Source organism: Pyrus communis, chromosome 17 (assembly GCF_963583255.1).
Source record: "Pyrus communis chromosome 17, drPyrComm1.1, whole genome shotgun sequence".
NCBI lineage: Eukaryota > Viridiplantae > Streptophyta > Magnoliopsida > Rosales > Rosaceae > Pyrus > Pyrus communis.
The window spans coordinates 8,077,997-8,102,912 of record NC_084819.1 but is presented as its reverse complement, the minus strand read 5'-3'; the positions used below and the strand labels follow the sequence as shown (position 1 = coordinate 8,102,912).

The following is a 24,916-nucleotide window of genomic DNA, read 5'->3' as shown; positions in this document are numbered from 1 at the left end:
TGCCTTTGCTGATTTCCCCATCTTCTTCAGTAGCGATGAAATCCACTTGTGTTGCTTCTTCGGCAACCACGTTCCCATCCAAAAAATTTGACTAATGGGTTCTCGGTTGAAACTTAACCGGTAGGACATGGGCCATACTGATCTCCATATACTCAAGGATCGACTGACCCATTGGGTCTTGGTCGTCGTCTTCCAGAGTAGTAGATGTAATATCAGTTGTTGGAGTGTCTTCAATTGGACTATTTAGCGCTTCGGTATGTACCTGCTCCTGAGGTGTGTGGACTGAATCTATTCTATTCTGGTCATCTTCCTCGAGCGTGTGTACTACCGAAGATTGATTTCGTTCTTGTAGTGCTTTACATGCTCGTTCTTTGTAGGTGATTCAGGTGTTCCTTATGTCCAGGTATGCGTCTAAACGTGCCACATGATTTTCCTCATTGGCCGTAAGGCCGAAAAGAGATACGGCCAAGAAAACTTCGAAATGATATCGCAAATGTTGAAGGTCTTCGAGTGAAAAGGGTAACTTGGCGGTGTTTATATCTGTGTATAGGTCGACCTCAAGGCTGAGGACTCGAGCCTCACGTATATGCTATAACCTAGCTTTCATTGCTGGATCAGAAGTTTTCTGGATAATTTGCTTAACATCAGGGCAAGTTAGTGCTAGGTCGAGGGCTTCCTAACAAGCCTTGGGTAGTTTGTATAAATCATTAGCGGAATATTTCTTATGAAATTCCCGCATGTACTCCAAGGATTCACTGACGAATAAAGGGTGCAGATTGTGCCGTACTTTTACTAACGGTTCCTACGGTGGTAGCGGGGGAAGTTTACTTTCAGCCTCTTGTCTAAAATGCTCGAGACGAGCTCTCATCTCTCTGGGTCGAAAAAGGAGTTTGATGTGTTTCTCGGACTCTTCAATGGTGGTCTCAAAGTCGCGATCAACTTCCTTTTTCTGTTGAAGTAATTCGGCCATAATGGTCGGGGTAGGCCAATCGTCGCCGCTTCCTACTGCCTTTTTTGGCTGCTACCGGGTAGTCGAATTAGCTTGTGCTTCTTATCATCAAGCCATGCAATCTATCCACTGGCAACGACGTTTTTGAGATTTAGATAACGCCGTATACAGGCCAGTTGGAGAATTGTAACTGTACCAACGTTGGTCACGTGTCTTTGGTTGCTTGAAGGTTTTCGACTTACTGATGAACTCGAGCTGCTTGAGTTGCGCGAGTAATAGTCGTCATTATAGAATGGTGTGTCAAAGTCAAGACGTCGTCTGACTGGGGCTGGGTCTTTTGCTTGTACCTGTGAGCCGAGTCTCTCAAACACTTGTCGTTGTAGGCCGGCACCGAGTTCCTTTGGTGGTTTTGCTGCGGCTATGGATGGCAGACATGAAGTTGACACCGAAGATACTATCCTTTTAGGTTCAAATCGTGTTTTACAGTGGTCGCATATAACCATTGATTCATCAGTTTCTTCGAAACTAAAACCTGACGTGGGTTCAACGATGGTCGGCCCTAAAAACTCCGTGGATGTTGCATTTGAAAATAAATTAATCTTTAGTCTCGGCTGACCATTCTGCTTACGGACATGCTGCACCGGGACGAATTCGGCCTTCCTCTTTCCTTTGTTTTTAGGGAGATGAGCATCTACCATACCAATTGTTGTCGAGGGGAAGAGATTGACATCAACCGTCATCTGTTTCTTCGAGAATTTTAACTCACCCTTCTCAATCCAACTTTGAATCGCATCACAGAACACCACGCAATTATGGTAGCATGTTTGTTTGAATTATGGTACTTGCAATATGTTTTGCCCTTCAATTCTTCGGCCTTAGGAATGTTATGTCCTAGCTGAAGTTTGATGATTTTTGCTACCAACAACTGGTCGAAAATTGCATCAGCTTTGGTAATATCAAAAATGTAAACTTTTGATGTTTTAATCATCTCCTCGGAGGCCGAGCGGATCTTGGCATCTTTGGAACTGATTTGAGCCAATGCCTTGCAAACGTATGATTTATCTATCACTATTTCAGCCGCATCCACACTGGAGTATTGGGGGTCCTCGCTTTCGGCCAATGCGTAGCTGACCGTTGAATTCTTGTATATTGTTCCCCAGGATAGGGACTTCGATATTTTTTCCTTTCGGAGCAAATAATCATACTGCTCAATATGTTGAGCAAGTTCGTACATATCTCAAATATTTGCCCCCAGGAATTTCTTTTTGTATTCCACGTCCAGGCCGTTTAAGGCAATTCTGACGAATTCAACTTTAAGGAGAGGTACTCGGCACCAATTCCTGGCCGACTTGAACCTTGTTAAGTATTTCATTGGCAATTCGTCTGAAGCTTGAGCCATCCTAGCCAATGATGAAACAGACATTTCCATCCCTGGTCGATAGAATTGTTCATGGAACTTCTCGACCAATTCCTCCCAACTCTAGACGGAGTTTGATGGGAGATTAATGTACCAAGCAAAAACTGAGCCCGTCAGTGAAAAGTTGAATAGCCATAGTTTATGGAAGTCACTATTGACGTCCCCACATTGCGCCGTGAACCGAGCTACATGTTCTAACGAGGATAAGGACGATTCTCCAGCGAACAGACTAAAGTTGGGGATCTTGAAGCCTTTAGGGTATTCGAACTTTTCCACATAAGCCGGGTACGGATGGATGAATTTTGGGAACTTCGACCCTTTTTTTAAGGTCGAGTTGATCATTCTTTGAACCTCGGTCATATTGACGGATGCTACTTCTACTCCCTGGTCAATTCCATCAGATCTATTGCTTGATCCACCTCTTTTTTCCAAGTTAATTGGTTGTAGCCGAGCAGATCCTCTTTCGGCTTGTAATGGAACATTCTTAAAAGGAGGCTGTCGAGGTTGGCCGACGTGGCCATCTTCGAAGGCTTTATTCACCAATAGTTCAAGCATCATGGTCTATGTATCACTATTGCTTCGTATTGCGTCAAGTAAATCATTCATTTTCTAGCCAATCGACTACTCGACCGGCTGAGATTATAGTCGTCTTCAAAGAAACGACCTAGTTGGCTGATCAGAACCTTCCCCACCATCTTCGTCTCAATCTTCCACTATCCCTTCGACAAAAATGCCTGCCGTTTGGTTGGGAATTTCTAGGTTGCGAGGCTGTCCGCCGAGACAAATTTCCTTTTCTCAGCATGTCGCACTTGTAGCCTCGGGTGGTGCAACAATGATGGGATTGTGTACCTGAGACAAATCTTGTCCAGGGCCTTGCACTGGTAAGTCAGTTGTTGACTTTCCCATGATTGTTTTCTTCTTTACGGACCGTGTCTCAATGGTTATGAACTCCGAAGGTCTAGCACAAGTTCCCATTGGGCGTGCCAAAATGTTGACCCTAAAAATTACAAAGCCTATGTAGCGCGCAGGCCAAGTAACTAATAAGCTAACTACGTCCTTCAGTTGAATGCGGGGCGTGCCAACTTGTCGGGCGAGCTCGGTTGAGGAGTAAAATTTGTTGACGTTGCGTTGAGCACGTTGCTGACTTCTTTATCTTGCGACTGCGGCCGAGAAAGAAACAAATCTCGGCCTTTGGATTCTCGAGCCTGAAGACAAGACTGCTAGTTCTGCGAAGTTCACAAATCGTCGGCGCCGGATTCGGTCACAGTAATTATATTCATGAGAGTATAAGCACGTCTAATCGACACCAGACTGTACGGACATAAGTATTCAAAGGTGATGTATGTCTTGATGGTAAATGTAGTTGGCCGTCAGAATGTTGAACTCTGAAACTCACTTGTGAGTATCCAATCATAAAATCACTCAGCGTTCAATACGCCAAATATCGTAACTCGTAACATCTTACTTAGCCATGAAGGCTAATAAGATGACCTATGCCAATAAGGATTTGGAAACCCTTCTCGACCGAGACTTGGATAGGTAACCAGTCGGCCTTGACTTGTGCTGTTTATCTAAACTGAAGGTGCTCCTCAGTCGGCTGATTCTACGACGACAGTGCTGTTTATCCAAACTGAAGATGTGTCGACGGGAAAAAGAAAATAAAAAATCTCAAAATGTTTGAGAGGGTTTGCGCAAGGCAGTTGTGTGTTGAATTGGAGGTCCTCCAATTGTTGCATAATGTCTTGTATTTATAGCACCAAATCCTCCTTGAGATCGAGTCAAAATCATATCTAGATTGGAACTTCTTGTTCTGTTCCAACTCTACTTCGACCAATCCTGCCCCTATTAGGACTTTGAACTCACCCTCTTTTTGAGGCTATATTTATTGTTGGTCGAAAATCCAAATTACACTAGGACTTCTTCGACCCCATTGCTTATCCGAATTACTCCTTCTTGTGATAGGACTCAACTATCCTTACTGAATGACCCGGGATCACCAAGCAACCCATAGTATATTTGAAACAGCTTTGGACCGAGCATAAACCTATACTCGGCCCAACAATATTATTTTAGGCCCAAATAGATACACATTGAGTCAAATCCGGTCTTCCATGAACACACCAAGAATATTAAGGTGGATTACTGTTATGTGTGAGCACAAGTTCAATCCAAGATTATTCAAATAGTTTTTACTCGTACATGACCAATTGGCTGAATTGTTTATCAAGGCCTTGGTTACTGCTCACTTCTAGCATCTTCTTGGCAAGCTTGGTTCTGTTAATCTCATGAATCCAAGCAAACCTAAATGATAATGAGTGGATACTCAAACTCATTTTTCCACAAACCCCAATCTCATCATCTGGCCTCCCGCCACGTGGCAGTGATCGGAGCCGGCGCAGCCGGCCTGGTCGCCGCACGTGAGCTCCGGAGAGAAGGTCACAAAGTGATTGTTTTCGAGCGAGGAGACCAATTGGGAGGCACGTGGGTGTACAATCCGAATGTGGAGTCCGACCCAATCGGAGTCCACCCAAATCGGACCCTGGTCCACTCGAGCATGTACGAGTCGCTGAGGACAAACCTGCCGAGAGAGGCCATGGGGTTTCGGGACTACCCATTTGTGGCCAAAAAAGGAGACGAAGAGAGAGACCCGAGAAGGTTTCCGGTTCACAGAGAGGTGCTAATGTACTTGAAGGACTTCGCCGGAGAGTTTGGGATATCGGAGATTGTGAGGTTGGAGACGGAGGTGGTGCTGGTGGATGCGGCGGCGGGCGGGAAGTGGAAGGTGAAGTCGAGGAGTAAGGGAGGTGGGGATGTGGAAGATGAGATTTATGATGCCGTGGTTGTGTGTTCTGGTCATCATACTGAACCTCGTCTTCCCCAAATTCAAGGTATGAACTTATCTCTTTTTACAGCTTTCAAATTTGTTTGTTTGTTTGTTTTTTTTCTTTTTTTTTTTGGTTAAACGATAGATTTTGTTCGATTTAGATGTTAGATTCGTTATCTAGATTTTTGAACTCATACAGTTATGCAATGACTCAACACATTATCACTGTGCTAAATGACCACTTGCAACTTTGTCGTTTTTAAAATTTTTACATTTTTAAAGTAGCATTTGGCGAATTAGAATTTATTCGAAGTTTGCACATTTTGAGCTGGTTTAGTTACCTAAGTTGATTCTGCATTGTATATCTTGTATTGATCGAGGGGATGAATTTACCTTTATCATCCAAGAATCAAGATTGGGGAGGTGGTTTTCGAATTTCAAACCAAGGAATGAGAATACGGGTGTAAAGGTAAACGCTCTTGAACATCAAGCTAAAAGTACTTTCGAAAGACTACTAGAGGTGCAATTTGAGATTGTCGTCTTGAAATGAGTTTTCGAGGTTCCAAACTTGAATTGCATTTGTAAAGTCCTTGCATAGAAATGGTGGTAAAGGTGGAGAAGAAATTACAATTCCTGCCTTGATATGTATTTGTATAGGAAAATCGAAAACCACTTGTAAAGGATTTTCTCTAAATTTGGAGTCTATGCGAATGGACTGAAATCGCAGGATTGAAAAAATCGAAAGTAAAAAAAAAAAAACGTTGGTTAACTCCTTTCCATTTACATCATGTACATTATTTGCAGGCATCAACACATGGAAAGGGAAGCAAATTCACAGCCACAATTATCGTACCCCTGCGCCATTTCAAAACCAGGTCTGTACATGTCACATCCTGTATACTCTGAAGGAACATCTAGAACTTATTTAGGAAATCATAACAATAAAACACGTGTTTTTTGTTTTCTATTACATTTATAGTCTATAGACTCTATACAGTCCTTTAGCTTAACATATTCATTCCATGCTGTGCATAGGTTGTAGTTTTGATTGGGAGCGCAACTAGTGCTATTGATATTTCCCGGGAAATAGCTAGAATAGCAAAAGAAGTTCACATTGCGTCTAGATCTCTCCCTGATGAAACCAATGAAAAGCAGCCCGGCTATGATAACTTGTGGCTTCATTCTATGGTAATAGACTTCACCCAGGGTAATAATTGGGTGCTATGATGAGAAGTTTATCAATGGAGTTTTCAATTTTGTTTAAGCCGGATGCTGGAGATCGCTATATCCTAAGTTGCTGATATTGTTTGAACAAATGCAGATCAAAGGTGTCCATGAAGATGGTAGTCTTGTTTTCCGAGATGGGAGCTTCGTCGTTGCTGATATCATTCTTTACTGCACAGGGTATACTTACTTTGTTTAATTTTAGGACTTCAAGCTATCATGTAAATTTCTGTATTGAATGAAAGAGCAGCAAGTGGTAATATTTGTTTTACTTTTCAAGGTACAAATATCATTTCCCATTCCTTAAAACCAATGACATTGTGACCGTCGATGATAACTGTGTTGGCCCACTGTACAAGCACATCTTCCCACCTGCTTTGGCTCCATCACTTTCCTTTGTTGGGTTACCATGGATGGTATTTCTCTTCTATAAATTATTTTCCATATTTTTGCGCTTCTTTTGGTTCGCTCTTCTATTGATGGTTGAAGTAAATCGTTGAATATCATGTGCTAGATTGCGCCTTTCCCCATGTTTGAATTTCAAAGCAAATGGATAGCAGGCATTTTGTCTAACCGTATTGCACTTCCATCACAAGAGGAGATGATGGAGGATGTCAAGGCTTTCCATTCTTCGCTTGAAACTTTGGGCATCCGTAAGCATTACACTCACAATGTTTTTGGTTACAAGGTAAATTCAATATCTTTGTTTCCTGCCTAAGTTGTTATCTAGTCTCCCAACCCTCATGACCTCACCAGAAGTTGATTCATCATAGAGGTTGAGACCTGAGACTACTGGCTTTGGGGTAATTGATGACAGAAGATTTGTTTCATATTTTCTTGACTGGATCCGCACATGATAAATTTATGCAGATAACGTACTTTAAGCGTGTCTATGCTGTCTAAATATAATATTTGAGATCTTTAACTACCAATTATTGTGGTTCTTGGCCTTCAGCAGAATGCAACTTCATCTGTCTATTGGGAATGGATTATATAATCTCTGTTGCTGCTGGTTTTGTTTTTTTGGTATTATCATTATTTGCGGACTCTTGCTAGTCAAACACCGTAATGTTCACTCACACTCGTTTTCAAAAGCGTACATCTTGTGTTGTCTAGGTGTGGTACATGGTTTTCTCTGATTGAAACATCTGCTTTATGTGTAGTATATGAACAATGATTTCTTAGCTAATGCCAGTAGTCCTCATTCACTATTCAACAAATTTTTTCTATTAAATTTTGCTGGTCTCCACACTTGTATCTTTATGTCATGAACCGATGAAATATTTGTCTTTTGTTTCCTGCAGTTTGGGTATGATGAGTGGCTTGCAGCTCAGTGTGGGTGTCCAGGCTTTGAAGAATGGAGAAAACAAATGTACATTGCAGCTCTAGAGAACCTGCCTAAACAACCAGAGACCTACCGGGATGAGTTGGAAGATCACCATTTAGTATTGCAAGCGCATCAGGACTTCACAAACTACACCGTAAATGGAGTTGGGGTCGTGGATAAGTGATATCCGAACTCTGTCCTGCCCAGATGGAGTTGAAACATGCGAAAACAAACAAGGAAACCTTGACCTGTTGCTGTTCCTTAGAAGGTTCAAATCACAAATGTATGTAATTTAGTAATGTTGTTGGCATTCAAATCAAATCACAATCACACAGATTTACTTCGTTCACTCAACTGAATTCGAGTTCCGGGCAATGTCCCAAGATATTTAGGTATTGTACTATAATGCAAATGTTACTTTGTAATAAGAAGTGTGAAATCAGAAAGTAAGTCAATATCTAGTGTAGGAAATAGGACTGGGTTCGGTTCAAAACGGTTCGGTTTTTTGCCAAAACCGAAATTTCGGTTCGGTTCAGTTCAATTTTTTTTCGATTTTTTTCAGTTCGGTTTTTCCGGTTCAGTGCAGACGAAGACGCCGTTTACATACATGCATTGATTTGGATTTTATAAAAGTTTGGGATTTTTGATTTGGGAACCTTGGATTTTACATCAAGATAAAAAAAAAAGGGGATTTTTCTGCATTTTAAGATTCTTCTTTGCTCTGAACACTCCTGCATTGCTCTAATCTGCATCACTGCAATTTTGGGTACATAAAATTTCAGATTTTAATGGACCCTGCAGCTTCAAGATCTGCCATTCAGAGGGGGAGGCATGCGCAATCAAGAAAAGCAAAACAGGTGCAGCATAACCCAATCAGATGTCAATATGGAAAACCCCAAAATATGATATGCAAAACCCCAACAAAATAATTAAAAGAAAAACCCATTTTAATTCAGCAAAACCACAATATAAATCATATTCGTTTTGATTCAAAAATTACCTATGAGAGATCGGAAAACCCGGATTAGAATCTTCCAGTTTGGAGGGATGCCGATTCGAAAGGGGCGAGGGAAAATCATGGTTTGAAAGAAGGAATCAGCAAGGAGGATAGGAGAAGACTGGAGAGTGGAGAGAAAGTGATTTGGAGGAAAAGAGGAAGGAGAGAGAGAGACTGAGGAAGCAGAGACCAGACATGAAGAACGCAGAGGAGGGCAGAGAGAGTGTTTGAGAAAACTAAAGACGTGAAATGGGACGGCTAGGGTTTGTAAGCTTTAGAAAGTTTATAAAGAATTAAAAATTCAAATACCTATAAATGTTATACTTGTACAATTATAGCAACACAATGCCTACAGTCAGGTTAGCTTGAAACAGCTACTCTCAACCATTAGGGAAATGGTTCGAATCCTCACACCACCAGGCTTTGAGTATTTATATATGATTTACATATGTCGGTTTGATTTGGTCCGGTTCGGTTTTCGAACTTCCAAAACCGAAACCGAACCAACCAGATTCAGTCTTATAGTTTCGGTTTAGTTTGAATTTTTTCGGGCTCGGTTTGGTTTTCGGTCCGATTTTTTTCGGTTTTTGATTTTTCCAACCCACCCCTAGTAGTAACTTGTAATGTAATTGAGCTCATGGTTGTTAATATCTAGAATACATTTGGTGCATTGTATTGTTCTTAGTTTTTGCCTGAGGAATGTAGCTAATTCACTAAAGTTTTAGTTGATTCTCTATTTTTCTAAAGTTTTGTAGTTATTACTACAGTTTAGTGATGTTTTATCTTCGTCTGTAATAAGCTTATTAATTTTAAACAATGACAATATTTATCCTCCTAGACACTGCATTAATATTTTGTATTTGATCTTATCATCCACGTATCATTATTGCCCTAGAATTTTTATAAAATTTTCACCCACTCTCGGCGCATCACATGTCACTATTCATTAAGAATCTTTGTTCAGATTTTCGATAAGAATTTCAACCAGTCTCGTCACGGCACCATGTGTCCTTATTTGCATTTTTAATTTCATCTTATTTCTCAATAAAAACCCTTAAAACTACCTCATGTATTCACACCAATCATGTTTGTCCTCTTTGCTCTTCAATTCTTGGATTTTAAAAAGATGAGTTCTTTCAATGTCTAACATGAGGAGGGTTACATTCTCCATGAGGGAGAGAATGAAGCACAAAGAAGGAGAGGTGCCGAAGAAGAAGGTAGAGAGACGCACATACCCGCTGTGTAGTGCAAGCAATGGCTGCAGTTGATCAACATGGCCAACAAGCAAGTGGTTCAAGACCTGGTCATGCCCGAAACATAAAGATTCAAGTCACGAATGTTGTGCTGTGTAAAGTTCACTTGCAATAAGGTGCAAAATGACTGATTCGTACATCTTCAGATGCATTCATAATCAAACTTTACAAATGAAACGCATATTTGGAACAAAAATCAAACCAAACGAGCTAAAACTAGCGAGTTAAGAATTGAGATCGTCTTAGAGAAAAGAATCATCACACCAACAAAGGTTCAACCACCCAAATTCCCAAAAGAGTTTTTCATTTAACAACTTACACAGTTTTGTTTGCCTTTTTCTCAAAACCGCATATACAGTAGTATCAATTTGGCATACAGATTGGCCGACTAGTTTAAACAACAATCGAAAGTTCTAACCGAGTTTCTTCTTTTTCTTAGACAAGGCCATTCTGGATTTCTTGAGTGCTACATTGTCTGTGAAAAGATAGTTGTACTTCTGCAATACCCTCTCTTTGTCTTCAAGCCTGCCTAACATCTCATATACATCTACCACTCTTCGAACTATTGATTTCTCTGGAGGCTTGCGATCAAAAGCTTCCAGGCCCTCGAAAAGCTTTGGAATGCAAGCATGATTATGGCAGGTTAGCCTAGTCTAATATATAAAGTAGTTGAATCAAAAAGACATAAAATTGAAACGCCCAAGCATCGACCGACTCTAGAACATTGATTAACCAAGTCTTGATGAAATAAACTATACCTTTACAAGATTCGTCAACCTGTTGTTTCGATAGTATATAGTTATCAGACTTTTGCATAACTGCCATGGAACTGCACGCAAATCCATGCCAATCTTCTTCTCCCAAAACTTGTGTGCTTCTTCGGATCTCTGGTCCATATCTAAAGCTCGGATCAGTTGCCCATATGTTCTCATTGCGTTTCCTTGTCCCTTGCTTAGCATCCATTTGATTACCTAAAAGGGCTAAACAACAACAACAAAGTCTTATTCCACGTATCCTTATGCAAGCACTTCAATACATGATGGAAACTTTTTTCTAGGAAAAGTATTCCCAAATCGAATAGTTTGTGTAGAAGTGTCCTTGCAATTGTTTAAGCCATGGAGAAAGATAGAATTGATTATACCTGAACTATTCTATGCCATTGTTGTCCCTTCTCAAGAGCAATCAACGCCATCCTAATTTTTCCAAAGGGAAAATCTTCCTCCCATGCAACCCATCCATCAAGAGCACCGTAAACAACCTCTTCACTGTCACTATGATATAGAAGCTGCAAAAGTGGGAGTTATTTAACAACTTTCCCGAGTTGGGTTTGAAACGCGAATCAAACAAAAACATCACACTCAACCTTTTAGGCAATAATTATAGGTATTAAAAGTAGCATATCATTCTAGTACAAGCACTGTTCTAAAAATCCCCTTCTAGGCACTCGTTGGCTAGCTACCGCCCCGATTAGTTCTTAGGCGTTTGAAAATTAAGAAAGTGCGCCTAACCCGCCTAAACATGCCTAGGCACCCGCCTAGGTTGCGACTCTTACTTAGCTAGAAAATCGATAACTTTCATTTTGATTTTTATGTTTTCAATAAAATGTAAAAGACTTGTTCAATACTAGGATGAACACTTATTATATGCTTGTTCCCCAATTTTCAATATGTTCTAATGCTTTATAATTGTTGATGGATAAGCTTACTGAAGAATGGAAGGAAGAAATGAAGTTCGAAAGGTTCTAAGTGTTAGAATAGCTAAAGTTCAAATAATGTAATGAACGGACATGATTATATCATCTCTAGGGTGTATATTCTGCCATGTGTCTAGTTTGTTATAAGTTAAATGATAACATAAGTTGAGCATGTGATCATGGTCACGTTGCAAGTGTTTGCAAGTGTGGGTATGCAACGACTATAAACCCCACCATGTAAGCCGACTTTGGAGGATTGAATCCAACGTAGATTCGAGGAGCAATGTAATTATTCTTCCTCAAAACTTCATCTCTAATATTCAATATTTGAATCCATTTCAATTACTTGTTGAATTTATTACAAATACATAGAGAAATTTAGCTCAAAAGTAGCTCAAACATTAACATGGCCTTAAAGCCAAGTTAGATTTGAATCTGAGAGTGAATATGTGAGAGTTCGTCTGGATTTTCAATGAAGAACTCAGAAGCATAAAAATGGCTAGATCTGGCACCGATCTTCGTGCACCAATATTCATGAGAGTCAATTATGAATTTTGGTGTATCAGAATGAAAACCATATTCAAGTCTCACAATCTGTGGAGCTTTATTGAAGATGGCTTTACATTATCGAAGCAAGGGAAGAAGACAAATGAGAAGCAAATCCTTACTGATCAAGGTCTCATCTTCATATATGCAAAGGCGTTGGGATTGACACAAGGAACTGTAGTGATGAGATCTTTCCCAGAATCGCAAATCAAGAGACTACAAAGGATGCTTGGGATGTTCTTAAGCAAGAATTCAAGGGTGATGCTCAAGTCGTGGTTGTGAAATTACAAGGTATTCGCCGTGATTTTGAATATGCTACGATGAGAAATAATGAATCTATCTCTGATAATCCAACTAGATTATCTGGTCTTGTGAATAAGATGAAGATATTTGGTGAAACTTCTCCAAACAAGAGACTAGTTGAGAAAATGTTAATTAGTCAAACTCCTGCATATGATAACATTGTTCTGTCATTGAGGGAACTAAGAAATTGGATGAGATTCCAAATGAGGTCGTTGCAACTCTAAAAGGATTTGAGCAGAGGTTGAAAAGACATATTGAAGATGAGGAAGTGAGTGATAAGACATTTAGCAGTCTTAGTATTCAAAACAAAACAAAACAATAGCCTCTTTAACATCATAAAACCTAGCCTTTCAGCCACTTTTACACAGACCTTTCATTCTGAGCGAATTTCACAACTCCAGTCACTATTTTTCTCTCTTTTCATCCACACTCAAAACTCCACCCATTATATACATTCCAGCATCACCGAAGACTCATCCTGATAGGTTATTCTTGGAGAACTTTAACATCAAAATTGCTTCAAGGTTTTCCTCTCTCTTTGATTTATTTTCACTCATGTTGTATATTTCCAATTTCATCTCTGTGAACATGATGTGTAACTAAATTCATAGCTAGGGATTTTGATATAACCTTGCACAATGGATCCAAGTTTTTATGTTAAAATATTAAATTCATCAATCTGTCTCTTGTTTCATTCACTGAATCTTTTGTTAAATTTGTTTGTTAATTTTAATGATTGATTACCATTAGGATTTCTTACATATCATTTGATCAAGATTATAGTAAACATCATGCTTAATCTTGGTAAACATGTGAATGAATGAAGAGAATGCTATGCAAACATCCTGCCATGTATTTTCTTTAGTTCTTTAACGTTTTCTTGCATGCTAAAGACTTTTAATTTGGAACCGAAGTTGAACATCCCAATTAGGTTGTAGATTAGGAGAATTTGATCAAAATCACACATCATATGGTTGATCATATATATGTAAAATGAACTCTAGAAATAGGTTGGTAATTAAATACGGTTTAACTTTATAAACATGGAATTGATTTTGTAATGGTGAACTCGAAATCCCTAGACCCATCCTCATCGTTTCTCAATTAACATATCATTCGTTGTTACATTTTTTTCTTGCATTTGTAGTTATTCTCATTAACAGCACAAAACCTACATTCAATTTGCTATTTTCATTGTTAAGTTAGGGTTTTTTGAAGGCTAGTAATTTATAAAGGTCTAATCAGTCCATGTGGTTTGACACCCTTACTTGTGCCATTATACTAACCATATATTGTACTTGGAAGGAACACAATGAGAAGCTAATAACACAACTGTGTACTTACTTAATAGGCGTCCAACCAAGGTTGTGGAACACAGAACTCCATTTGAAGCTTTCAGTGGCAGGAAGCTAGGTATTCAACAGTTAAAGGTGTTTGGGTGTATCTGTTATGGGCACATACCTAGACAATTAAGACAGAAACTTGATGAATCCTCTATGAAAGGTATTTTTTGTTGGATATAGGAAGATAGAGAAAGGATATAGGATCTACAGCTTGAGTACCAAGAAGATATTTTTGTCTAGAAGTGTTGTATTTGATGAGAATGGTGCTTGGAGTTGGAATGTAGAAAATGGTGAGAAACTATCATTTCTTGTCAATCTGAACTTACCTAAGATTGATCCATTACCATTGAGAGATGACATTCAACCAGAAGGAAGTGATTGTAAACTCAAAAGGTCACTGATTCTCAAACTGAGAGTGGTGAATCTAGTTCTGCTAACACCACACCAGTTAAAGAAAAGTCACTAAGTGAAATATATGCTAGATGCAATGCTACACTGATGCAGCCACTAAAGTAGCTTGGAAGAAAGTAATATATGCTGAAATTGAGATGATAGAGAAAAACAAGACCTGGGAATTGGTTGATAGACTATCAGGCAAACCTATTGTTGGAGTGAAGTGGATATACAAGACCAAATTAAATATGGATGGGACGATTTAGAAGCACAAGGCAAAAGTTGTTGCCAAGGGTTATACACAGAAGCCTGGTGTTGATTTCAATGAAATATTTTCTTCTGTTGCAAGTTTGGATAACATAAAAACTCTCATTGCCTTAGCAGCTTAAAAGAAGTGGAAGATATTTAAACTTGATGTGAAATCAACTTTTCTTAATAGAGTGTTGCAAGAGAAAGTTTACATTGACCAACCTGAGGGATTTGTAGTGTAAGGTGCAGAAGACAAAGTCTATAAATTGAAAAAGACCTTGTATGGGTTAAAGCAAGCTCCAAATGCATGGTATGAAGAAATTGATGCTCATCTGCACAATTGTGGATTCACCAGAAGTCCAAGTGAGGCAACCTTGTATATAAAGTCAAGGGGAGAATATGAAAGTAATATTGTCTTTATCTATGTAGATGACATTATCTACACACTTAGCAACACTAAGTTGTTGGAAGAGTTCAAGTGTGACATGGTGAATAGATATGAAATGACAGATTTGGGTCTGTTATATCACTTTCTTGGCATGGGAATATTACAATCTGAATCTGGGATGTTCATTAATCAAAGAAAATATGCAGTTAGTTTGCTGCAGAAATTTGGATTGAAGAACCGTAAACCTGTTAGCACTCCATTGGTTGTGAGTGACAAATTGAAGAAAGAGGATGAATGTGAGAAAACAGATGAGAATGTATATGGGCAACTGGTTGGGAGTATGTTTTACTTAACTGCAACAAGACCAAGCATTATGTTTATAGCTAGCCTACGTGCTAGCTTCATGCATGGACCATCAAAAAAGCATTTGGGAGCAGCAAAGAGAGTTCTCAGATATATACAAGGCACATTAGACTATGGGATTGAGTATGAGAAAGACAAAGAATCAATTATCATATGCTATTGTGACAATGATTAGGGTGGGGATGAAATTGATATGAAAAGCACATTTGGATATGCTTTCTCTTTTGGAAGTGGGGTTTACTCTTGGGCCTTGGTTAAACAACATAATGTTGCTCTATCAACAGTTGAAGCTGAGTACATGAGTGCAACTGAAGCAACCACTCAAGTTGTGTGGTTGATATTTGTGCTTCAAGATTTTGGTGAAGAACAAACTGAAGCTACTCCTTTCTATTGTGACAATACATCTGCCATTGCTATGACAAGAAATCGTGTGTTCCATCAAAGAACAAAGCATATTGGAAGAAGATATCATTACATTCGAGAAGCATTGCAGCCAAACATGATAAAGTTAATCTATTGCAAGTCTGAAGATCAACTTGCAAATATTTTCACCAAGGCCCTGCTAAAATATCGATTCTACACAAACACAGAGAAGCTTGGAGTTAAACTAGCTACCAGCTTAGAAGGGAGTGTTGGTGGATAAGCCTGGAAGCTGGATCACACAGCATTGTAGTTGAAGAACGGAAAGAAGAAATGGAGTTCGAAAGGTTCTAAGTGTTAGAATAGCTAAAGTTCAAATAATGTAATAAACGAACAGGATTATATCATCTCTGCCATGTGTCTAGTTTGTTAGAAGTTAAATGAAAACATGTGTTGAGCATGTGATCATAGTCACGTTGCAAGTGTGTGCAAGTGTGGGTATGCAACGGCTATAAAGCCCACCATGTAAGCCGACTTTGGAGGATCGAATCCAATGTAGATTCGAGGAGCAACGTACTCCTTCTTCCTCAAAACTTCATCTCTGATATTCAATCTTTGAATCCATTTCAATTACTTGTTGAATTGATTACAAATACATAGAGAAATTTAGCTCAAACGTAGCTCAAATATTAACAATAATATATATGTCATTTTATTTTCAGTTTATGTATAAATTATGTTTTTTTAAAGTATAAATAGGCACCTATTTACACAATAAATAATAAATTCACTTAAATCCGCTTAATCCGCCTAGACTCTAAGCTCCAGCCTGTTGCCCGACTCTCGCCTAGTCTGTTAGAACCTTGAGTATAAGACAGGGTTGTCACCCACTGGCAAGTAACCAGTTAAGGAAGTCCAATCCAAACATGATGAACACATCTCTAGAACCTTAAAAGTCGAGAAGTTTATAATGTATACGACTTGGATTGTCTGCCCTCCCCATCTCATACCCTTCCCATCCCCTCTTATATTATGTGGTCACGGTTAAGCTACGTCAACATTTTATATTGATTTTTTTATATAAATAATAAAACAAAAAGCAATTGCAATATAAAATGTTGATGTGGGTTAACCGTGATCACAGAAATAAGAGAGGATGGGAAGGGTATTGGATGGGGAGGACAGACAATCCAGATCCTAGTGTATTTTGGAAACTTATTCACACACGTAGGATTTAGAAAAGTAAATACAAAAAACGAACACAGACGTATATAATCATTGTGCACAAATTTTTAAAGAATCATGTTGTGTACGATATTTGGAACTGATTACCTATTTTAGATATTTCTCTTTGAGACATGTCCGTAGAACTGATTACCTATCTTTTCGAATGCAAAAAAAAAAAAAAAAAAAAAAAAAAAAGAGTTATAAACTTGAGCTTTTGATTAAATCCAGTATCAGTTGGCTACTAACATCCACAAATTTTCACTCTATTACAAACGTTCAACTAAGAATACAATGTTAAATAAACTTAAATGATCGGAAAGGGTTGAGATATGTATACTTACAGTTTTTACAAGAAAGTTAACCTTATCCTTTCGAGGAACATTCCATCTTATTCGGTCCCTTTTCTCGCCATCAGCATTCCCCTCTGGATAGTAACTTCTTACGATTTTGGTTTCAACTTGTTGTTCTTTTCTGATTAAACTGCTGCAACGGCAGCAGTGTTTTATACATATTTTACATACACGCATGCACACATACGCATGCAATAAACAAATGCAATGCAGTGTGTTGTGCTTGCTGTCCATAATGCAGCAACTAGAGAAAAATAATGCAGCAACCATACTGACTAGCTGTCAAGGAATAATACAACATTCCTTTTTCACGTGCCCTTCCATACTGACTGCAATATTCCCTGCCATACTGACAGTATACCATACTGTCCATTATTCCATATTGTCCATACTGTCAATACTCCCCCTCAAGCTGGATCAAGGGGGTTGATTGATCCAAGCTTGAACAATAACCGTTGAAACTGTGTAAAATCGAGAGCTTTCGTGAAAAGGTCCGCAAGTTGATCATGACTTCTAGTGTACACAGTTTCGATGACTTTGGATTGAACTTGAGTGCGGATGAAGTGGCAGTCAACTTCAATGTGTTTAGTCCGTTCATGGAAGACAGGATTGGATGCAATATGCATTGCAGCCTGGTTGTCACAGAATAAGGACATGGGTTCCTTGCTGGTGAAGCCAAGATCAAGAAGGAGACTCTTCAACCAGATGAGTTCAGAAGCTGTTGCTGCCATGGCCCGATATTCAGCTTCCGCACTGGACCGTGCAACCACTGTTTGTTTTTTACTTTTCCAGGTGACAAGGTTTCCACCTACAAAGGTACAAAAACCTGTGGTGGATTTTCGATCAAGGGAATTACCAGCCCAGTCAGCATCGGTATAGGCCAGAATGTTGTTAGACTCATTTTTCTGCATGAGTATGCCTCTGCCGATCGAGCCCTTGAGATATCGGAGGATTCTCTTGACAATTTCCCAATGAACCAATGTAGGAGAATGCATAAACTGACTGATAAGGCTAACGGAGTAAGCAATATCAGGCCTTGTGATAGTGAGGTAAATGAGTTTCCCAACCATGCGTTGATACACATTAGGATTTGATAGGGGTTTACCTGGAGCATCCAATTGAAGTTTGCTAGCAAGTGGGGTGCGAGCAGGTTTGCAGTTGACCATATGTGCTTCTTTAAGAAGGTCAAGAACATACCTCCTTTGATTCAAGAATAGACCCTTGGAAGAGGTAGCCATCTCAATTCCCAGAAAATATTTCAAGGTTCCCAAGTCTTTAATGGCAAACTGTTGGTGAAGCGACCGTTTAAGAGCCTCGAGTTCATCCATGTTGTCCCCCGTGATGATAAGGTCGTCAACATATATAAGAACTATGAGCTTCCCTTGGACACCACTTCGAACAAAGAGAGAGGAGTCAGCATGACTCCTTTTGAACCCTGCCACTTCAAGAACGGAGCTCAGTTTGGCGTACCAAGCTCGAGGAGACTGTTTAAGTCCATATATAGCTTTATGAAGCTTGCAGACTTTGGTAGGTTCTTGTTCTTGAGGGTGTCCTGGAGGTAGCTTCATGTACACCTCTTCTTGAAGCTCACCGTGAAGAAATGCGTTTTTAACATCCATTTGAAACAAGGGCCAGTCGTGGTTGACTGCTACTGATAACAACACCCTTACTGTGTTCATTTTGGCGACGGGAGCAAAAGTCTCTTTGTAATCAATACCGTAGGTTTGAGTGAACCCCCGTGCAACCAATCGTGCCTTGTGTCTTTCAATGGTACCATTGGAATTGAATTTGGTCTTGTAAATCCATCTACTCCCTACGGCTTTCTTCCCTTTGGGAAGGTCTACCATACTCCAGGTTTGATTTTCGTTCAGTGCTTTGAGCTCATTATGCATGGCTTTTCTCCACACGGGCATACATACTGCTTCTTGAAAGTTTTTAGGCTCAACATTATTTGTCACCTGACTTAGGAAGGATGCATGAGATGCTGACAGTTTGTGATAAGTAAGAGCTTCAGAAATGGGATGCCTTGCACTGTAAGTGATGTACTCTTGCAGCCGTAGAGGAGGATTGCGATCGCGAGTTGGGTTCCTTTTTGGTGCTGCTACAATTGGTTGTGTGGCAACAACTGGTGCTGGGGCACGAGGTATATCTTCACTGACCATCTCATCAACTGGGGAATCACTTATAGGGTGGTATGGGGGGGTGTCTGTATGGATTTCAGCAAGAGTTGGTAGTGGAAAAATATCCATTAGACTCTCCCCCTGAGAACTATTCGGGGAGTGATTGTTGAAGAAAGGAACTAGTTCATCAAACCGTACATCCCTAGAAACAACCAGCTTCCCAGTGTGTGGGTTATAACATTTGTATCCCTTTTGAGAACTCGAGTACCCCATAAACACACACTTGATAGCTCGAGGTTCGAGTTTATCACGATGATTTGCTTGAACGTGAACATAACAAGTGCATCCAAAAATCCTGAAATGAGTTAAATCAGCAGTTCTTCCCTTCATAACTTCAAAGGGTGATTTGGAATTCAGGACACGAGTGGGAAGTCTGTTAATGATATAGGCTGCAGTGAGGAGTGCTTGGGACCAGAATCTCTTGGGAACTTGCATCTGAAACATAAGAGACCTAGTTTTCTCCAATAAATCCCTATTCTTGCGTTCGGCAACACCATTTTGTTGTGGTGTACCCACACAACTAGTTTGATGCAAGATACCATGACTGCTCAAGTAGTTTGACAGATTATTGGAGGTATACTCGGTGCCATTATCTGACCGTAAGGTATATATTTTTGAGGAGAATTGGTTGGTTATTAGCTTATGAAAGTCTTGAAAAGCTGTAAAAAATTCACTTTTAGACTTTAAGAGATATAACCAGGTAACCCTAGAGTAGTCATCTATGAATGTAACAAAATACTTGTACCCATCAAATGACTCAACACGGGTAGGTCCCCAAATATCTGAGTGTACAACTTCAAAGAGTTTACTGGTTCTAGATTTAGAGGGTACAAAAGGTAGCCTAGTGGCTTTTGACATTTGACAGATCTCACACTCATGTGTGTTGGTACAATAATTTGGAAATAATTTAGACATTACTGGTTCGGAGGGATGAGCGAGACGTTGGTGCCAAAGTTGATGCTTCTGGACATGGCTTAGGGTGGCAATGGGTTCCTTAATTTGATTGAACTCCTTTGAGATGTAGTACAGACCATTTAAGAAAAAACCCTCACCAATCTTCTTCTGAGTGACTCGATCCTGAAACACAACTGTGTGAGGAGAAAAAATAGCAAGACAGTTCAAAGTATGTGTGATGTTTCCTATGGACAGAAGCTGAAATGGAAATGAGGGTACATATAGTGCCGTAGACTCTACATCACTCCCCATCAATTTAATTTTTCCTTTTCCTAGGACTGGTTCCCCTTTCCCATTTGCTACAGACACATGAGTAGGATTAGGTAATTTTTGAAACTCATGGAGACAAGCTTGGTTGTTGGTTATATGGTCAGTGGCACCTGAGTCTACAATCCAAAAATCGTGTGTGAGATTGAGAGCCGTGGAAAGTGCACAAATGATACCTGGGATATTGCCGGATGTAGTGGTGTTTGAATTTGCCAAAAAACCAGCAAATTTTCCAAGCATTTCTGTGGAATTTTCCGTGGTGACATTGTTACCCTCAGCGATATCACTCTTCTTTTGGAGAAAGGCGGCAAACTCATTGATCAGGGAGAAAGGGCTTGAGGTGAAGTTTGACATCTCTTTAGATTGGAAGGCTTTAGGCGTAAACCCTTTCCCATCCCTGATCATTTTTCCTTCCTTGTTAAACTTAGGTTTTAACTCAGGGTGTAAAATCCAGCATTTTTCCCTTACGTGCCCCTTGGTGTTGCAGTATGTGCATTTCCAGTCAGCTTTCTTTCCATTAAAAAACCTTTCACTAGTGAAGTTGTGGTTACTGGTGAAAGCCCTAGCTTCTGGGCTAGACCGAGGCTCAACATGCATTACTTTCCTTCGAGTTTCCTCTCTTTGGACTGCATGACACACGTTGACGAACGATGGTAGCTCAGGAGTCATTAGTAAGTGGCTACGCAAGTCTTCATACTCAACTCCCAAGCTTGCCAATAGTTGGAACACTTTATCTTCATCAGCCCTTTTCAAGAGTGCAGCGGATTCAGTGGTGTGTGGACGGTATAGATCAAGTTCATTCCACATAGATTTCATGCTTCCAAGATGCTGAATGAAAGTTTGATTACCTTGCTTAAGTCCAGCGAGGCTTTTCTTCAGTTCAAACACACGGGCAGCATTGTGTTGACTGCCGTACATTTCTTTGATCGATTCCCATAAGATGTGTGAAGAATCTGAGTAGCTGAAGATCTCGGACAACTTGGGCTCCATTGAGTTAAGTATCCAGGACATAACAAGCTGGTCATTTGAGTGCCATGCATCAAAGTTAGCTGAGGAAGAATCTGGAGGCTTGATGGTTCCATTTACGTACCCTAGTTTCGATCTTCCTCCTAGAGCAAGAGATATAGCTCGTGACCATGGCAAGTAGTTGAGCTCATTCAACAACACGGTGCACAGTCGTGGGTTGCTCTCCCCGTGTATCATGTTGGCTGGTGTTAGGGTTGGGGAACTTGTAGCCTCAGAACTAGATGGGATATCTTCTGCCATCACAACAAATGATGAACAGAGGAAGAAGAACAGGCTAGAAGAATAAACAACAGAGGCAGGACCCTATGGTTCCTGCTCTGATACCATCTTACGATTTTGGTTTCAACTTGTTGTTCTTTTCTGATTAAACTGCTGCAACGGCAGCAGTGTTTTATACATATTTTACATACACGCATGCACACATACGCATGCAATAAACAAATGCAATGCAGTGTGTTGTGCTTGCTGTCCATAATGCAGCAACTAGAGAAAAATAATGCAGCAACCATACTGACTAGCTGTCAAGGAATAATACAACATTCCTTTTTCACGTGCCCTTCCATACTGACTGCAATATTCCCTGCCATACTGACAGTATACCATACTGTCCATTATTCCATATTGTCCATACTGTCAATATAACTGTTACCATGGTGGTTGTGTTGATCCTGGATCATTGCAAATCAATTAGCCAATCATTTAATGAATATCAATTTGGTGTCCTCGACAAATATATATATGGAATTGTTATTAGCATTTCAAAAATCTACACTTTTTCACAAGTGTATTTTTCTTTCTAATAATAGAAAGTTTGAAGTGTCAAATAAGATTTTTGGAGTGCTAATAATAATTTCCCGTATATATAGGAAGCCTTCAAGGAAATGGATCCCTATTTTTCAAAAAAAATTAGAAACAACCTCTTGACCGTTAGATTTGGTTTTAATGAAATTTTGTAGTTGAGATTCTGTGATCTGTGATTTAATCTCAATCACAGAATTTCATTAAAGTCAAATATAATGGTTAAGAAGTTGTCTCTATTTTTTTTTTTTGAAAAATGAGAATCTCTTCCTTTAAAAGACTTGTATATATATGTGTGTACGCACGCGCGCTCGCGTGCATATGTGTGTGTGTGTCATCTATGATGTAGCTTAATGAAAAACACATAAAATTAATGGAAAACAATAATAAAAGACAAATAGAATGACTCGGGGGGCATCACACCCGTTCTTGGACTTTCACCAAGAATTTTGCAGTCTAATCCTAATCAACTAGAAATAATCTTAGTCCTCATAAAAGTAGGAAGTCAAGCGACTAAAACCCTAAATATTAAAATACTAAAACCTAGAGACTAAAAGACTAAAACATCCATTGATTTGGGAAAGCCTTCACTCTGTCTCCGCACCAATCTAGCCATCCTTTTCTTTCATCTCCCTTTATTCTAATACTCATACATCAACATGGGCCAACCATATTGGACAATGGAAATAGAAGCAACAATATCTTATCTATTTATTTATTTATTCTTTTTATGTACAGAAAGAATGACAAAGGAACTAACAAGGTCATAGTTTTTTCATTTTATTTTGTTCGTGAATCTCTCGCATCAAAGTTTGAATACTTTGATTTCAGGCAAGGGGTGAAATAAGAAGTTTATAAAGCATTTTCAATACATGTGCACGAGAAAAACAACAGTAAAGTTTTATCCCACTAAGTTACCTCGAGCAATTTGAAAAAATAGGTCTAAGATACCTCCAAGGCCACCATATTCTTTGCAGCTCTTTGGTTACATATTTGAGCTTGCACCACGGTACTGTACGTAAAATCCAGAATTTGGGCCCTAGTAACTCCAAGCCTAGTCAACTGGCCAACCTGGATTAGATAACAAATTACTGACATCCGTCATCGAGCTTTTTCAAGTTAACCTTTTGCAGTTCTATTTTTTTTTCCCTACTAAACAGATTTTAGATCGTCGAGTTCTAGTTCCTAAACCGAAACTAATCTTGTTAACAAGAAGGCGTTCATTTGGGCACATTGGTTGGAATTCAATATTAGTTTGACCACCAATGAACTACAATTAACCCTTTATCAAACTTACTTAATATCGGCTTGTGTTTACAGGGTTGGGTTGGGTTTAATCTAGGGGTGGGCAAAAAAATTTTTTGAACAAACGATATTATCTACACTAAACGGGTGGGGAAGTAAAATAAACTTCACAATGGAGTAGCACTAATATGGTTCAAATTCGCCTTTGGCGAGAATCGAACCTAAGATCTCTCGCTTACCAGTGAAGAGGAATATCACTAGACTGTAATACTAAGTGGCATGAGCTAAGCATTATTTTCTTGGGTTTTATAAGGTGGACCTTATGTGTGGATTGAATTATACCTGTTAGACCAAATTCAAATAGCTGAAAACATATTCATCAAAATGAGTTTAGGGTGAAACAGGGTCATAAATGACTCGTCATTAATTCACAACAGTACTTGACAATTGTTATAAATTTTTTTGGATTTAAACTCCCTCTCCCCAACAGCAGTTACCTTCTTAACGGCCAAAACTTTCCATCTCCGGCGAGTGATTTCAAACTTCCTTCTCGTCAAAAACGTTGTTCCCGTTCGAAAATTTTCTTGTTGTTCGAAACTTAGTCGTAGTTGTAATATGTTTTTCATCTCCGGCTTCACTACACTTCCACACAACTGTTTAGAAAATTAGGCCAGTTTAGTTTGAGGTTGTCCAGTCGGTTCCACAGAAAGGACATAGTCCTTGCTTGATTCGAGTTGGGCCCAAAGTCCTTGCTTCCCCAGTACTTGACGTCATACTTCCTTTCCCAAAGTCAATTTGAAATTTGGTGAGTTTGAAAATTTGGAACCCTAGAAATAAATTTTGTTATTTCGGTTATATTTGAATAATTAATTTCGTGTTTAAGGTTAATTAGAGCATCTCCAATTTTTTTCAAACAAAAAGAATAGGCTTTTAGCCAAAATGATCCTTGAGATTTGCTTTACTCATCACTTTGGTCCCTGAGAATTAAAATTTAATAGAAGTAGTCTTTGAGATTGTCCACTATCAATTGGTCCATCGGTAAAAATTATGTTAAATAAGGATCTAAATGACAATATTACCCTCAATATAATAAACAATAGACCAAATGATTTGACAAATTTTGAGGGTATTTTTGTCATTTTAATCCTTATTTTATGAAGATTTTTCATGGAATGACCAAAATGATTCATTGTGGACAAACTCATGGACTAATTCTATTGATTTCAAATCTCAGAGCCAA

At 39.2% G+C, this 24,916-nt stretch overlaps 1 protein-coding gene across 3 annotated transcripts; it reads left to right on the top strand.

The window, feature by feature from the left end:
- The first annotated feature begins 4,581 nt into the window (after positions 1–4,581).
- Positions 4,582–8,248, top strand: LOC137722822 (flavin-containing monooxygenase FMO GS-OX-like 3). Of its 3 annotated transcripts, XM_068461921.1 has the most exons (7): positions 4,582–5,254; positions 5,995–6,065; positions 6,226–6,378; positions 6,512–6,594; positions 6,695–6,830; positions 6,929–7,102; positions 7,719–8,247. In XM_068461921.1, the coding sequence occupies exons 1-7, from the start codon at positions 4,672–4,674 to the stop codon at positions 7,923–7,925; spliced, it is 1,407 nt and encodes a 468-aa protein (XP_068318022.1). In that variant the 5' UTR covers positions 4,582–4,671; the 3' UTR covers positions 7,926–8,247. The 3 variants fall into 3 exon arrangements, 2 of the variants coding, with proteins under 2 accessions (XP_068318022.1, XP_068318023.1); XM_068461922.1 differs by lacking the exon at positions 6,226–6,378 and having other exon boundaries at positions 7,719–8,248; XR_011066799.1 differs by lacking the exons at positions 6,929–7,102; positions 7,719–8,247 and having other exon boundaries at positions 6,226–6,397.
- Positions 8,249–24,916: the final 16,668 nt, after the last annotated feature.

Excerpts from the sequence above, each read along its gene's own strand:
- LOC137722822 (XM_068461921.1), top strand. The coding sequence starts at position 4,672 with ATGATAATGAGTGGATACTCAAACTCATTTTTCCACAAACCCCAATCT. Across the intron at positions 6,595-6,694 it reads ATCATTCTTTACTGCACAGG|GTACAAATATCATTTCCCAT; the intron begins GTATACTTACTT and ends TTACTTTTCAAG. Across the intron at positions 6,831-6,928 it reads TTGTTGGGTTACCATGGATG|ATTGCGCCTTTCCCCATGTT; the intron begins GTATTTCTCTTC and ends ATCATGTGCTAG.